Source organism: Eurypyga helias, unplaced genomic scaffold (genome assembly GCF_000690775.1).
Source record: "Eurypyga helias isolate BGI_N326 unplaced genomic scaffold, ASM69077v1 scaffold6007, whole genome shotgun sequence".
NCBI classification, from domain to species: Eukaryota; Metazoa; Chordata; class Aves; order Eurypygiformes; family Eurypygidae; genus Eurypyga; species Eurypyga helias.
In genome coordinates, this window is record NW_010261072.1 from 58,635 (window position 1) to 74,726 (window position 16,092).

The 16,092-nt window shown below is 39.7% G+C and overlaps 1 protein-coding gene across 1 annotated transcript in view; it reads left to right on the forward strand.

Annotated features, from left to right (window-relative positions):
* LOC104512309 (formin-H-like) overlaps positions 1-16,092 on the forward strand; it is a 44,605-nt gene that overhangs the window by 6,474 nt on the left and 22,039 nt on the right. The window contains exons 3-4 of the mRNA XM_010155229.1: positions 13,164-13,268; positions 14,802-14,888. Coding sequence (XP_010153531.1) covers positions 13,164-13,268; positions 14,802-14,888 — 192 coding nt within the window. The remainder of the gene's footprint in view (positions 1-13,163; positions 13,269-14,801; positions 14,889-16,092) is intronic.

The following is a 16,092-nucleotide window of genomic DNA, read 5'->3' on the forward strand; positions in this document are numbered from 1 at the left end:
AATTCCCTCTTTTAATCACTAGACTCTCTCCTCCAATGCAGATAGCAAAGACAAAGTTTAAAATGCCATTTATCTTTACAGGAATCTTGTACATTAACCTGCAGGTGCCTTTGTACTTTCATCCAATATGCACATATTAATGCTGGAGTTTGACGACATGTTAAACATTGCTGCTCTGCATAGAAATATTGCTGTGAAAATTGAACACTCTATTTGTAATTCCTCAGGCAAACTTTGTTACATTTAGTATGAAATTTGTTTTGGTAACTAAGAAGTTGGGTGTTCGGATAGATCCAATGTACAGTAATAAATCATAATTTCAACATTCATGGCTCAGTGATTTCAGGAAGTCACTAGAACATAAATATCAGTTCAGGAAAAGCAAACAAACAACTTCTACATTTTTTTGTCTTCTCGCAGAGCTGCCATAAGGAAGCAAAGCATCACTATTGTTTCTTTCAGTTCTCAGCATAAAAGGAAGTAACACTTAATAAAAGCCATTGGCTGCAAGATTTCATAAGAGAGAAGCAGAGAGAAAGAACAAGAACTGTGCTGTGGAAAAGCAGGTGTGATTCATGAATAAACTGTAGTTTGCAACCCTGTGGGATACTGATGAAACAAATTGAATTTTCACAGACATGGATAATACAAGAACACAAGACACTTTTTCACAGGTAAAGGCAGAAACTGTTACGGCTTGCGTGAAAGTGCTATTTGTTGTGCGTAACGGAAAAGATGGCATATCAGAAACTGAAAATGACTTTGTATTTTATTGGCAAGGAATTTGTAGTAGATTGTTTAATGTAATTGATTATTATGTGATATGAACTCAGACTGGTCTAATATATCAGAAAATGTTTGCAGAAGATGTGTATGAAACTATTTTTCTTTGCTTTATTCTTCAGAAAGTTGAAATGTGTGAGGTTTTCCTGATACAAACAAAGGGACAAAAAGAGAAAAATTGTCTTTCTATTGCCATCTTAGAGAGGATTTATTAATACTATACATTATCTGCACTAAAAATTTCCATAAGGTAATTGGAGTGGAAAAGAAGTGCAATATTACAGGAAGAAATGCAGGTATTATAGGCAAATACAGTCTTCTGATAATCATACTGGAATTTGAAGTGATTGATATGCCAAAATTGAATATACATCAGCTTGCAGCACTATTGAATCTGTCTGGGAGTGCCTGCCAGATATATGGTTGTTGTAGCATTCTACTTGTTTCAATAATTTCATGTTTGGAAGTTTGTTATCTGGAGGATTAAGCAGTGGAAAACTCCTCTCTAACTCGGACAGCTGATTGGATGTATCGGCAGAGATTCCCCTGTGTGTGACCTGGAGCAAAGAGCAATTAGGAGAAAGAATGATTGTGTGGTGTGCAGGCTGTGAGGAGGTGTGGTGGAGTGATCTGAGTCAGTCCTGGGCAGCCACTGAGGCTGGCAATTACTGCGGGCTTTGAGCAGGAGGTGACAGCTGGGCAGAATCCAGCCCTGTTTGCGTGATTCCCCTCTTCCCCTGAGAAGTACGAGAGGTTCATAGAGAAGACTTTCTAGACAAGGCTCTAGATAAGCTCAGAGCAATTTGAGAAACCTTCTCGTTGCTCTTTGGTTTGTCAAAGAGGAAAAAGGGCACTGGACAAATTGCAGCCTTTGCTTACCTCCATACTTTATCAACCTCCTCGGTCTTTGAAGATTTTGTGGAGGGCAGCGTAACAGGTGATCCAAAGACAGAGTCATTTAGCTTGACAGATACTAATTGTTTCACCTGAAGTAATGGCACCTGAAGTGTAATAAAATTGCAGGTCCCATCTGGCACTATTCGGTATAACGACATGCTGAGGTGCTGGGATCTATTCGGAGAAGCTGTTGGTGACAGTGGTGTTGAAAAGGCACAAATCCAGTGCGGAAGCGTTTTCCCCTTCTCTGCTGTCTACAGCTCATGTGTTTGTTGCTTGGCCTGAGATGCAGCTTATGAATCATTGCTTTTATTTCTTTCTTCGGGTATCATGGGGGAGGTCAGGGGCAGCACAGATGTGGAAATAACCAAATGTTTGCTGCCAGAAAGGGCTTACATGAATGAGAATCAGAAAACAGGAAACTGTAACCAGATGGTGCTACTTTTCCCTTTCTTTCTCTCCCCAAGGCCTGCAATAAAGCATATGCACAAAGCTCAGATTGTACGATCACCAGAATATTTGCAGGCTAAACTGCACCTGAGAAGAATGCGTGTGCTAAACTTTTTGTGAACTCCTTTTATATCCTATATGTCTTCCTGAGGCTTTTCATCTAAGTCTTCTGAGAGCTGATAAGATCACGGTGCAAGGTGGAATGGTTGTCAGCCCTTTTGCTTTTCCACCCTGCTTTACTTTAATCGACAGCTTTAATGTACTTTATCCCCATGGCTTTCCCATACAGGTTTCATTAGACCTTTTGTTAAAGGCCACTTCTCTTAGGTGACTTCCCCCCCCCTTTCCCCCTGGTCTTTTCCAAAGCAGTTTTAAGCAGATTTTTTGCTGTATAGTTACCAAGGGATCGATTCCATTTAAATAAGACCTTCTGATATGTATTCATGAACAAGTACCCAGCCTCAGAAGCAGCTCTTGTAGCCTCTGAGTTGGGCTATTGTGGTTGGATCACAACTCAGGAATCTGATGTTCTGCTGGGGCTTCTAGTGACTGTACATTTTGGGTGGTCAGTCCAACACGGATGTGGATTCAGAACAATCTGCTCCTTGCAGTTAAAATCAGATTTCAGCTAGTGCAGAAGAGTTGTGAGACTGTTGAACTTCCTTGGTCCTGCTGGTGTCTTGAACCTGGGTGTTTGTGGTTCTGCAGAACTGTTGGATGAGATGTGCTATATCAGTCCATATTACTTTGAGACTGCGCCTATACTTAAAGCCAGAATCACCTGTAGGCAGACTAAAGCATCAATATGGAAACAGTGTGTGTAGGAATCGGACCTCACCTCATTGATCCATCTAAAAGCACCTCAAAGCTTGGGAATGTGTTTCTTGTATAAGATAAGATTGAAAGACCCAGGGAGTGTGCCTTGAATTTTCATGTGTTTGTTACTTAGTGGGAAGTAACCTGTTAAACAAAGAGGGTAAGAAATGCCCGTGGGATGGGGATGAAGGCACATCCTGAGGTATGTCTTCCTCATCACCCATACAAAGGTGAAATTCTTTGGTTAAATTTCCTGCTACTGAGCCATTTGAAGCTCCATCTGTCTTGTTTCATTCTCAGTATTGTCCAAGTTCCTGAAACTGGTAGCATAACACATATTCCCAAGTCCCTTTTTGAAGGGAAATTATTTCCTGAGTTTAAGAAAGGACTTAAAGAGCCAGCATAAATATATGTCCAACTAACCCATCCTGAGGAAGCTGACCTTGTTTGGAAAATGTAGCATAGTTCTGTAGGGAAGTATTAAGAACATAGCAAAAACATTTATACAGACAAGGATTGTATTCTGCTAAAACCTGAGGAAGCTGACCTTGTTTGGAAAATGTAGCATATTTTTGTAGGGAAGTATTAAGAGCATAGCAGAATACAATCCTTGTCTGTATAAATGTTTTTGTTAAGTCAGTCAGAATTTAGGAGGACAATGGCAAGGAGAAATAGCCCCTTTTTACCTAAATGTTTTGCTAGGATGATTTATTAACAAACCAGAATCCTGGAGAAAAAAATGTTAGGTCAGAACTGATACATCAGCAGATGGATGCTTGTTGGGGTTTTTCCTTAAGCTCTCAGACTGTGTTTTGATTTGAACATAAGAGTTTGTTCTTTAAATGTTCCAGTTAATTAATGTAAAATTCTTGGGGACCCTGCATTCTCAGTTAAACAGGCATGAAATCAGTGTTACGTTCTCTATATCGAACTTCATGCTTTTTGCTTAGCAGGTGTTAACTAATATGATCTAATAAACATCAGGTATAATGAAATGAGTCTTGTTCAGCATTTAATAATTCTGGCAGCCCAATTCTTAACTTGATATGCATCTTCCTTTTACAAGACATTAGGGCTGAAGATGGGATTGTAGACCTGCTAGCAAAGATGCATGCTTTTCTTTAAAATAATTAGATGCCACTTTTAAACAGTGTGGTAATCTTTGTTTCTTCACAAGATTAATTGGACTATGATGTTAATAAGCAAATATGATAATCCTCAATAGTTCTTATCACTGTGGATTACTTTAATTACTGCAACTAAAGGCATAGAACATTAATATTTTAGTAACAAACTGAAATACTTCTATATGAACCAACTTCTTTATTTCAGTCCGGTTTGTAGTGTAGCTTTTAAGTTATGCCTCAATACACACTTCACACTTAAGCATTGTTTTGAAATCAAGTATCATTTAATATATTCAAGACATATTGCATGTTTCTGTGGTGGCAGGGCACTGAAATCAATGGGAGTTTTACTCTTGTACTGAATATGCTTATTGTAAAACCATCCCTGAATGCTTTTGAAAATCTTCCCATAGTAGCTACTTCAAAGGCAAACTGCCTCTATTTAGGTAATTCATATTGCACCCACTTGACTCATTTCAACTGACAACAATGTTCAGAGAAATGTCTCTTATCACATAAATCTTACATTTTTAAAAGAAAGGATTCACTTCATTTACATTTTTAATGTCGTTTGTTTTTGTGGAGGCCAACGTTTGGAGGAAAACAAAGTGACAGAGGAATAGGGTGTAAACCTCACTTAATAATGACACCCAAAAAGAGAAGTGAACATGTCACCTGTTCATTACACAAACGGTTAATACAAGCTGGAAACTAGTTCGCACTGGGAACTCCTGCTTTTTTGTTGTGGTGCCTGTCTCCAGCCTTCATAATACCAATCCTAATGTAAAGCTTTCCGTATATGTTTTGTCCTTGCCCATTCACTGTAGAGTGCTGACCAGATGTACTTTCAGCATGAATGGGGTAGTTGACATTGTAATCGTTGCAATCTATAGGAGAAATGGAAAGGTTTCACCGTTCGTTGCATGGTGTGTACGCTGAGGTCTCTCTGTCCATACGTACATATACAGGAATGACTCGTGGTGTGTCAGTGTGTGACAGCCCTTCAATCGTGCCTTTTTCAGACTGAGAATACTTACAATCATATCTAATATTCTGCAGTCTGAATTTCTGTTTTGAGTACTACCTGCAGAGACATTTTGGGAGGTATTTGAAGAAAATCACTAGTAGGTAACTGAACCAAAATACTGTTTTAAGATTACTTAAATTAGTATTGCACCTGCTTAACATTAAGTGAAGCAGCAAAATCAGATAATCCATAAATTTTAGCAATACATTGTGTCTTTAAATTGCTAAAGGTTCTCCCTTATGTTTGCAAGCAAGTGGACTGAGATATAAAGGAAGTGTGAGGGGAAAACCTCGTAAAAACGCTATTCAGAGACTGCTGTGAATCTTTAGTTGAAAACGTAGAAGTGTAGAACTACATCTTTGTACTCCAAGATTGCCCCTTGGAAATATCCACCTTAGCTGTTGTTGTCAGTACTAAATAAACTCCATGGACAGCTGGCACCTAATGGGTGTGGGCTGGAAAGAAGAATGACCATTAATGTGATGATCATATTTGGTCCCGATTAGTGTTGAAGAACTGACGTACTATAGGCTAGACACTGTACTGGTGAGGGCATCCCCTTTCCTGCCTCTGATTGGCCAGGCCATTAGTACAAACTAGGCTGAAACAGGACCAGGATGTGTGAGTTAAGCTTTGGAACACATCACTGTATTTCTTATGAGATGAGGCTTGCTGCAAAACATTTCTCTCTAGGTCCTGCTCTTTGGTACTTCATCACAATAATGCTGAGGCTGTGTAATACCCAACCAAGCACTGTCAGGTCTGATAAAGTGGCATATAGTCTCCTGAAAGAAGGGATTTTTTCAGGGAGCATCTCTGCATTGGGAATAAATTCTCACAAGCTGGCTGAAGTTTTAAAAAATCTTTTAAATCTCTGACTGCCACTTTCCCTGAAAGTGATGCTTTGAAAAGCAATGAAACCATCTGTTCTTTGCATTCAGCCTTGGACTTAATTGAAATGCAAGACAAATATGCAAAATATGGGTCAAATAAGAAGGTTAGTTATAGCACAAACCTAGTAAGGCGTCTATCAAAGCACCATCCAAGGCTTTTGCATCCCACAGCATCCATAAAGCTTTTTGTTTAATTCTTCTTAAAAATGCTTAGTAATTGAAGATTCCATAATCTTCCCTAGACAGTTCAGTAGTGTTATCCTTTCTGTTTTCCAAGCATCTAAGCTGAACCTCTTTTGTTGCAATTTAAATTGTATTTCCTCTTATCGTACTACACAGGGAGCAACCTGCTCCTTTCCATTTTGCAGCAGCTGTTTATGTATTTGAAGACTGTGACTCCCCCAGCCTTTTCTAGGTGGGAAATCCCAGTCCTCCCTCTCTTTCCTGATAAATTGTGTTCTTCCAAAGCTCTGGTTATTCTCATTGTCCTGATCTGGACTCCTCCAATGTGTCCAGCTCTCTTCTGGAGATATGGAAAACTTCACACATTTCCAGCAGAAGTCTTTATTGGTACTGAGCACTGGAGAGATGACTTGTGTTTTGCAGACTGTGCTGCTGCCTGTAACCTCTCAGTGGGATATTTGCTTTTGCTGCAAGAGCGTGACGTTGTTGACTTGTGTCGATTTGTAAGCTGCTGTAACTTCTGGGTCTTTTTCTGAAGAAAACATGCTCCTGAGCCAGTCCTTGTGAAGCCGGTAGTTGCTGCTGAACTTTTTCAAGATAGATTTTTTTTTTTTCCTCACTTGTTGAATTGCATATTATTTCTTCCCTCATTTGCCAACTTTGTTTTGAATTTGAATCCCCCGTGCAACCCGCTTGCAGTTCTTCCACCTTCGTGTCAAAGTCTGCAAATTTAATAAACAAAATCTCTAGTCCATCACCAGATCATTAATGAAAACACTGAATAGTACAAAATGAAGTCAGTCTCCCGTGCAACACTACTCAATTTATCCTTTGACTTTTCACAGTGAAACTCCAGTAATTACTTTCTGAGTGTTGTTTCCTGACAAGATTCAAGTGCTCTTGGAGCCGGAGGGTCCATGTTGGTCTGTTAAGTGATGATCGAGGGAAACTCTAAAGTATTTTCTTTGTGTGAGAAACTGTGGATTGTCAGTTTTTCAGAAGGAAATTTAAGAAATGTTTGAGGATTCACATTCCTCAATATGGCGATATTTTCAGGACTGGAAGTAGGGAGACTAATTTGTATGCTGTACTATATATGTGTCACTAGGCACCAGTTTATATTTTAGGTTCCTAACTATTTTTGAGACCACCTCTTTGAAATTTTTGTTGTTGTTGTACTTCATCACTATATACATTTATACCAATAAAAAAATAAATTATAATAGAATTTCTTTGGGCTCCTCCAGCTCCTACTGAAAGTGGCAGAATTTCCAGTGTTTTCAAGGAAATCAAGCTTCTGTTTGATGAATACCTTCTTCTTTGAATAAATGTTGACAGATATTATTCAGCCAGATATAGATCTGAACAAATAATGCAAAACATTATTACAGATGGATAATTTATTTGATGAATAGCAGCTCTGTTTGACAAATAATATTAGTCTATCTCTATGACTGGCTACAAAAGATGGTATTGCCACATAAAAATATCACATCTGTCATCTGTATTGATATTTCATGTAAATTACAAGTGAATGCTTTTCAGATACCCCCATCAGATGACTGCCACTCCCCTGTAAATATATGGGAGCACTCAGTACACTTTGGGCCAAGTTTAAACCTTGTAGAAGTGAATACATTAGGGGATGAAAATTGATAACACTAGATTGGAACTTTTTGAGGTGACCCAGATTCTGACCACTGTTTTTAAACTCACTTAAATGACATGTTCAACTTGCAGGTTGCGTGGAGGTCAGTGAAATATTATGAGGTACTCAAATATCCACAGTAAACTAAGCCAGTGCCTCTGACTTAAAAAAAGAAAAGAAGTCTTTAAAACCACAGCTAGGAAAAGGAAGTCGCTATTTGAAACTTCATCACAGGTCAATCACTGCATTATATCCTGGAACTTGCTTTTAAGCTTCTCCACTGTACTTGCTTTGGAGAAAGTGTTGTGCACTGTAGCTGGAAGGCACTGAGTCAACAGAAAATCCTCCAAAGGCTTTACCTCAAAGTCGCTCTGTCCTGCTGTTCTGGATAGAAAACAAAATCTGCTATTATTAAAAAAAAAAAAAAAAAATTAAAAAAACCTGGACTCCAAAATGAATGAAAACATGACCCTATGCTGGATAAAAAATGTCAGGCGTGTGTGTTAAAACAGAGCATTTCTTTCTGTGCGGGCAGCACCAGCATTCAGTCAGATCTGCTGTGGAGTGCAGGGGATGAGGACGAAGCCCTCTCCATCCAGCCTTCCCTTCTGGGGCCCGCAGCAGTCGGGAGCTGGTTTGTCTCTCTCCTTGCAGCACACGGATCAGAATGTTTAACACTGTTAATGTTTAATAAGGACAAGTGTAAGGAATGCTTAACAGTGAAAAGCTTGACTAGATTTGAATAAAAATTTCTCCTCATTTGTACCGGGAGCAGGATTTCTGCATGACTTGGGTTTGTAGTCACAGGAAATGATAGAGCTCGGTGCATATTAGCTATGATCTTCGCCTAAGTAAACCTGATAATGTCTCGCTGAATCGTGCCAGTGTTTGTAAGAACTGAGATCATCTGTATAGCTGACTGACAGTCAGATTTCTTGCTCTACGTCTCCATGGGTGTATGTGCGCGCGTTCCAGGAGTCTTTTTGCATTAGAGAGCTGTCATATTATTGTGAGTCGGGTAGGATGGTCCTCAGAATAAGAATAAGCTGAGAAAAAACCTGTAGCTCAAATTCTTCTATAGGTAATGGAGAGAAAGAGACTTCAGATAGGTCTTACATGTGGTGAATTGCCACCTAGAGAAGACCGTGTATGGCCATTGACTGCACAGGAGTCACAGCAATCCTGTGATCAGTTAGGGAATGTGAACCAGTGAGTCTTAGAGGGTGAGAGTCAGAAAAAAGAGACAGGGGAAAAAACTAGCCTGTCTTATACTTGGTTACCCATGCTCTGCATGGCTTCTGCTGCTTTGCTCAATCAACCGTAAATGACTCAGATGACATGGGTTTAACACCTCTTTCTTGGCTGATGCTCAGAAGGTCTGGGGACATTTCTAGAGTCATTAGAGTAGTATTTCCACAGCATGGAGGCTACATGCAAAGCCTTCCACACCTCTTAGGGCCTCCTTGAGACTGTGCTGGGTAAGTGGAGAGTGGCAGGGAGCCCTGGAAGGGGTCACGTAGAGTACTGCATTGGCAGCTGCCCAAGAATAAGCCAAAAATCTCATATCTCGCCACTAAACACATTTTACACCATGTCTAGGCCAAAAATATAAAAACCTCACCCTGCAGAGTAATAGATATACAGCAAATGGCTGGAGCCCTACACTCTTCCTTCAATTGTAAACTTTGATTTTTCTTTCAAATCAATTACGTGGCTCTACTAAATTTTGGGTGGGTGACAAAAATTTTATCTGTATCAAACAAGGTTCTTTAACCTGGCAGGTGGACAAATGCATGATTAATGCAATCTCATGTATTTCCTTAATGGTCATGCTTTATAATAGAATATATTTTTTTTGCTAAGGTTTTTTATCCAGCCTTGATAAAAACACTCTGTTTGGTTGCACCAGTCACATTCTATTAGGCAATATAACATGATCTCATTTAGTGACATTTCAGTGGATAATATGACAAAAATTGTTTCTTTTTAAGAAAAAAATATAACCAAAGCAAACATGAGAATGAGCATTACAAAATTGTGACGTGCTGAGAGAAAAGCCCCACAGATACAAAATGATAAAGGTCAGGACATGTTACTCAAGTCTTGTTTGCAAGTAAAAATACCATGCTAACATGTGGCTGTCAAAAACCTAAGCGAGCCAGACAGACTTCTGACAAATATTTTTGACAGTTCTCATAAGCTGAAAAGTGTCTTTTTTGCCTCTCTTGTCTATTGAAATGTTTCTCTCCTGCTTACAGATGTGTAGAAAGAGAGAGTTAACAGAGACATTAAAACAACAGGGTGCTGTTAAAAATAACTTGTACCAAGCACTCTTCTGTGTGCTCTCTGGGGAACGCATTAGCTGTCAGTAGTCCAACTTGCTAACTAACCTTCATGATTTTGCAATATATAAAGTGATTTGCTTCTCTTTTGCAAACATTTTTCTTCATATATTATTAAGGAAATTAAGGGATGTTCCATGTTGTTTTCATGTCTTGGGCAGAATTTCATTCTAGTCTAAAGGGGACTTTGGTGACAGTAAGCAGAATGAAGAGTTAAATATGTCACAGAAACAAAAATGCCATCCCTTCTGCAATTTTTTTGTTAAAAAAAAAAATTAAAAAAGCCTTTGAAAATTTTCAGCAATGAGAAAGAGAAACACAGTGAATTACACGAAAATATCTTGGTTTTGGTAGAGATGATGGGGCAAGGTTTCTTGGCACTAGCTAGAATATTTGGCCAGAAAGACAGATGTAAAAATACCCAGTGCTTGGGATACTGCAGAGTATGTATCCTGCTTGCACGAGAACAGGGATGGTGGCCCAAATCACTTGTATCCTGGGGAAAAAAAAAAAAATTAAAGGCTCATATTTTTCATGTTGAAACTCTTGTTTTCTTGGCCACTCTTAGGAGGCATCCTTGCAGATGTGCATGATATATTGTGTAGCTGGACAACACCATGAGATTCAAATGGGAACTGGGCTCATTCGTTGAATTACTTGTGTACTGAAGCAAAGGAAATAAATACTTGTTTATGTTAATCAGATTCTGTGTTTGACTTAAGGCTATGATGTTATCTTTAGGTTACCACTGTCATCCTGCAGCAAAATCTTTGAACCCTTCTCCATACTGAGGGGTCTAACAGTTGCGAAAAATACTATCCAGCTTCCTATTAAGAATTTCTATGCTGTATAAATAGGATCTTGCACCTTAAAGCTGGCAGAGCTTAGCCTTAAGGAAACAGTATTTTTCAATCAAATAAATCCATATTCTTGTTTGATACACAGAGCCTGTTCAGTGGGGAATTATCTTGTTAAGATATAATTGTATACAGTGTGTGTGTGGTGTAAATATATGGCCATTTAACATTCAAATACAGAATGTGGAGGTCATTGTAGGAACCTTCTGTGCCTCAGCAAGTGTGAATGAATTATCAGGCTGCTTTCATTCCTTCCTCACTGTTCACATTACTATTTGCAGCTGGGAGCCATGTCATAAATTACCTTTATATTAGCATTGAAAATTCCGAGACTTTAAAAACAAAATATTTCTTTTTCTTTTACCTCCGCTTTTATTTGTAGGCTGTAAAACATACAGTGTGCCTGTTGATCAGAAACTGGTTGAGATGTTAGAAATTTGATAAGCTGAAGTGCGTTCGGTGTAGCGTGGCTCGGAAAAAGAGAACACCTGTGGACTTACTGGTCCCTGGCCGCTGTGGTGTGACGGGTTATTTTTATGTTGCCTGTCAGACTCGTGCCAGGTGACGGTGGTGCTTGGATGGAGGATCTTGGTCTGTCTCAAAGGGAGGTTGTTGATGGGAGGATCTTGTTGTGGCTGCAGTGCTGGGATTTTTAGCAGAGAAGCTGCTGTATCTGTGGAGAGCTGTAGGCGTAGGTAAAGCAGAGGCTGGTTCAGACGGGAAGGTGATGGGGGTGGATAAACAGCTGCAGCCTTGAGACCCTGTGGCGCAGCTCTGCCTGCTGCAGAGGTCTGGGAAGCAGCTTGGGGTAGCAAACACAAGTCTCAGGTGGCAAAATTTCCTCTCTCAGGAGCCCTGAATTCTACCTACCCTTGCCCTGCCAGCCTGCATACCTGGCCCTCCAGGGATACCTGTGTTTAGCTCTTCACCGCCTTTTTCCTGTGTCAGGAACAGCAAAAACCATTCCAGATCTGGGTGCCTCGTCCTTGGGGTAGTCAAATGCAGGTTTGCTTGCAATGCTGAGATGCTTTGAGCTGCCTGTCTCTGAATGGGTGAGTCCCCGCAGCAGCTCCAGCTGGGTGCAGGGCAGGCCACCTTCCCATTCCCGTTTCATTTCTCCTGCCCCTTCCCTTGCTCCTGCATGGGCTGGACAACATGCCTGGGGAGGGCTCTTCACCTGGAAGAGTTTTAAAACTCTTTCAAACGGTTTGAAAGGAAGATTTTATAGTAGTGACTTACCTCCTGGTGGTGAGGTCGTTCTCCGGGGGTAGGAAATGTTGGGTATTGCAGCTAATTGGATATTGTAGCTAAGCTACTGGGAAAAAAACCATCACAAGTTCCTGAGCTCTTGTGGTAAAATCTACATGCTCCTTCCAAATTCCCAGTTCTGCTGCTGTTGAGGAATGGATGTCACACAAGGGAACTCTTTGGTCTGTCTCAAAGGGAGGTTGTTTATTCCTTCTACAAAGTCTGTGAAAGAGCTTTACCAACAGTGTAAGCTGCTGTAGTTCTGAGTCCCTGGTTACGCCACTTGCCTTTTTTATTTGCTTAATTCCTGTTTGCCACTGCAATCCCAACCTCGTTCACCCAGGAGTGGCATGAGTTTGTGTGTAAGCTTATTGAGAGTGCAACCTACTTTTTTTGTAAAATAAAGGGGAAGTGTAATGCTGGCTTATTGATGAGTTTAGATAAGTTCACGTGACAGCTGTACCTGCTGGTACCAACATCAATTTTTCCCCCCTTCACCCTGAAAATTTCAAACAGTCCTGATTTTACTTTCATGTTGTTTGTATGCAGTACTTTAAGGGTAAGACACAGGCAAGCATGCAAAATTGATGCTTTCACTACTTGCCAGATTTTCTAACTCAAAAAGATTTCCTCCTGGCAGTTTTATCTCCAGATATTACCACCCCATCTTCTAAAATTGTAGAAGCCCCTGTATATTTGATATCTTGTGGACTCTCACCAGGTTTCAAAGAGAGATTATATTTGCTGGGCAGGTTGTCGATAGAACATAAAATATGAATGAAATTGTAATTTTATGGCAGATACCATAGCTGTAACTGTCATAAGCACTCTGTACCCTCAATAGCCAGATGAAAAAACAGTCTCTATAAACATTCGATTGACTTTTTTCCAGTTGAGCCAGGAGAAAATTCTCAAAATTATGAACATGGTGAAAAATAAAGAAGTGAGCGTTGAAGGAGCTTTGCATTTGGCACAGAAAGAGCTGTATGCTGAAAAGGTAAGGTCACTCCTTTGATCTATTTTGCAAGATATGCAAATGTATGAGCATGCTCTGACTGGGTGTTAGGAGCATGTCTGTATATCTTTCAAAGATGCAGTCCCTGCTTGTGCAAACACACTGCATTTTATAACAAGTATGTCTGGTACTAGTGGCTAATGCTACCTGTATCCTGTGTGATGGGTACCCTATGCAGATGCTGCAGCTACACTGGTGTCATTATCTGGATTAAGTGGTTTGAATCTAGATGAGATGTATCCATATGAGCTTTGTTTTTCCAAATGCGGCATCAAGTACTGTAGCAATAAATGTAGGGCAAAATCCTTGGCTTGATACCATAAAACACCTCAGGAAAATGATGGATCTAATCTCTGAGGGGTCTCCTAGTGTTGGGTTGTTCTTGGGGATTGACTGGTCACCATAAGAGGGTTTGACAACTCAGCATTAGGCATGGCTACAAGCATGGCTGGCTACAAAACGCAAAGCCTTGGAGAGTGTGTCTTCAGTTTTAACATTTCCTGTGCTTGGCTCTGACCTTCCACCAGGCAAAAGTAGAATCAGCGTAAGGGTGGCTTAAATCTGGGTTTGCATCCTACAACAACATAGCTTTGCTGAGCATAGCTCAACAGGACCAAGAGGTCTAGTCCACAGGTTTCTTCAGAATCAGATTGATACAAAAAAAAATCATTTTTCTGCTGTTAAAGCCTTCATCTCTTCACTGACAATCAGGAGTGGATCATTAACATCTTTCTGTTTTACGAGAAGTATAAGAAAAGTAGAAGTTGATAATGGTGAGTGGAAACAGTTTGAGAATGAGTACATTAATTGTGTACGTTAGTACTTCAGCCTTGTATTCCTCTCTCATCGCAATCTCTGTCCATCATCATGTCAGAAGAGCCAGCAGAGAATTCTCTGGAGAAATTTTCACTGTCTAGTTCCACTTCTGTTCTGGATTTTTGAACCAGCGTCTCTCGGGGTCCTTCTCCAGGAAACAGTGAAATCTTACGATGTGCTAATGACTCAGTCTGAATTTTTTTGCACCACAGGAGCTGATAGTGATTTTGAGATAAATTTGGTGCATTTTGGAATTTTTTAAAAAATAACTTTCTGAAGTTCTTATTAGCTTCTTGGCTGGAAAGAAGTAGGAGAATTAAAAATAAACACTAGTAAAAAGCAGCACAAGTTTTGCAGAAGGCTTGAAGTCAACAAAAACGTTAAACTCATCAGTATAAACTACATGGAATTGTAGTCTCAGAGTAAGAAGAGAAAGGGCTTCTTTTCTACTTCTGCTGCATTAAAGTTTGTGATAGCTAATTATTAGAACTAAATCAAATTTAATATAGCTGGATCATGACCTTCCCTTCTCTGCATTTTCCTGAAGATTATAAAATTATTCATTTTTTTTTATGCACACAATATAGCTTCTGTAAGGGACCAGATAACAAATTGTATACCTTCCTATAATAAGATTGCATTTGAGTGGACACAAAATAACAGCGTGGACATATTGCTGATTTCTGTTCTGTTTTTCAGGATTCACGGGATTTGCTAATTGGCTCACAATTTAACTTCAGTATCTACAAATACAAACACTGCCGGTGGCAGAAACGGATTTTGCAGGTAACTTCAAAAATTCTCACTTTTGAAGAAATATATGTATAAAAATATGGGGTGTTTATGTTGCTCAGTATGCTCAGACAGGTTGCTGAACCACAAGATGTATTAAGCTATCAGGGAGGCACAAGATGCTAACCAGCTTTCTACCTTTTACACCAGAAGTATTCTGGGGCGGTATCTGAAAATCCCTCCCCTGTGCCCCTGACAGGGCTGTAGAATGGACTTGATGATCTAAAAGGTTATTTCACCTCTAAATATTTGTCACAAAGATGATTGATTAAAATAGGCTCTGCCTGGGAGTTGTTTATATTAGTTAGCAACAGTAAATGCATACAAGTGATGTAGACATAAATATCTGTCCCTTTTGACAGGACATCACTTCAACTGCAGTTCCTAAAACCTTGGGAAACAGCGTTTCTGGGGACACATAGGAGGTTCCTTTGACAGGCTGCGCATTTCATTCCTGGTTACTCTGTCCTGTGCATCCTGTTCTTGACATTATGAAACCTCAAGGCTTTATTGGTTTGCTGTGTCATAATGGGACAGGACTTAAATGATATTAAAGCAAACTTCTGTCCATAACAGCTGGTGGTGATCTCCTGATTCCATGAAGTCAGTGACAAAGGTTTTTTGTTGTTTCCAGGAACCTGGATTTCACTGAATTTTTCCTGCAGTTTGGACAAAATTTGATAATGTGCAAGTCCAAGCGATGCATGCTAGAGTGTGTTTTTTGTGAACTACATCTCAATTGAAGAAAGTATAACGTCCTTATTTCCCTCAATATCCACTGGTTTTTAGAGTTAAAAGGCTATTTTTTCAGGCATACACATGATGGAAAAATGCAGGAAGCTATATTAGATGTTCAAGTTATCAGTTTGGAAATCTGGAGTAGTTTAAATCCAGTTATCTAGTTACCAGCAGTCTTCAAAAGTCAGAGATAATAATGAGAATGATTCTGGTGTGGAGATTTCCTGCTATAAACAGAATGGAGGGAAAGGCCACAAAGTTAGCATTTAGTTGGCATGATCTGCATTATAGGAATGAAAAGTGCCAAGAATCATTTATGACCAAAGGTAAATATCTAACTCAGGTGAGATCTGAGACTCTCCTGAGTTTGTCTTCTCTGTGGGCTGCATTCACTGAAGCTGGGCAGTCAGATAATATTCACATCTTATTGTACCAACAAAGCTGTTTCTGCTCAGCAGGA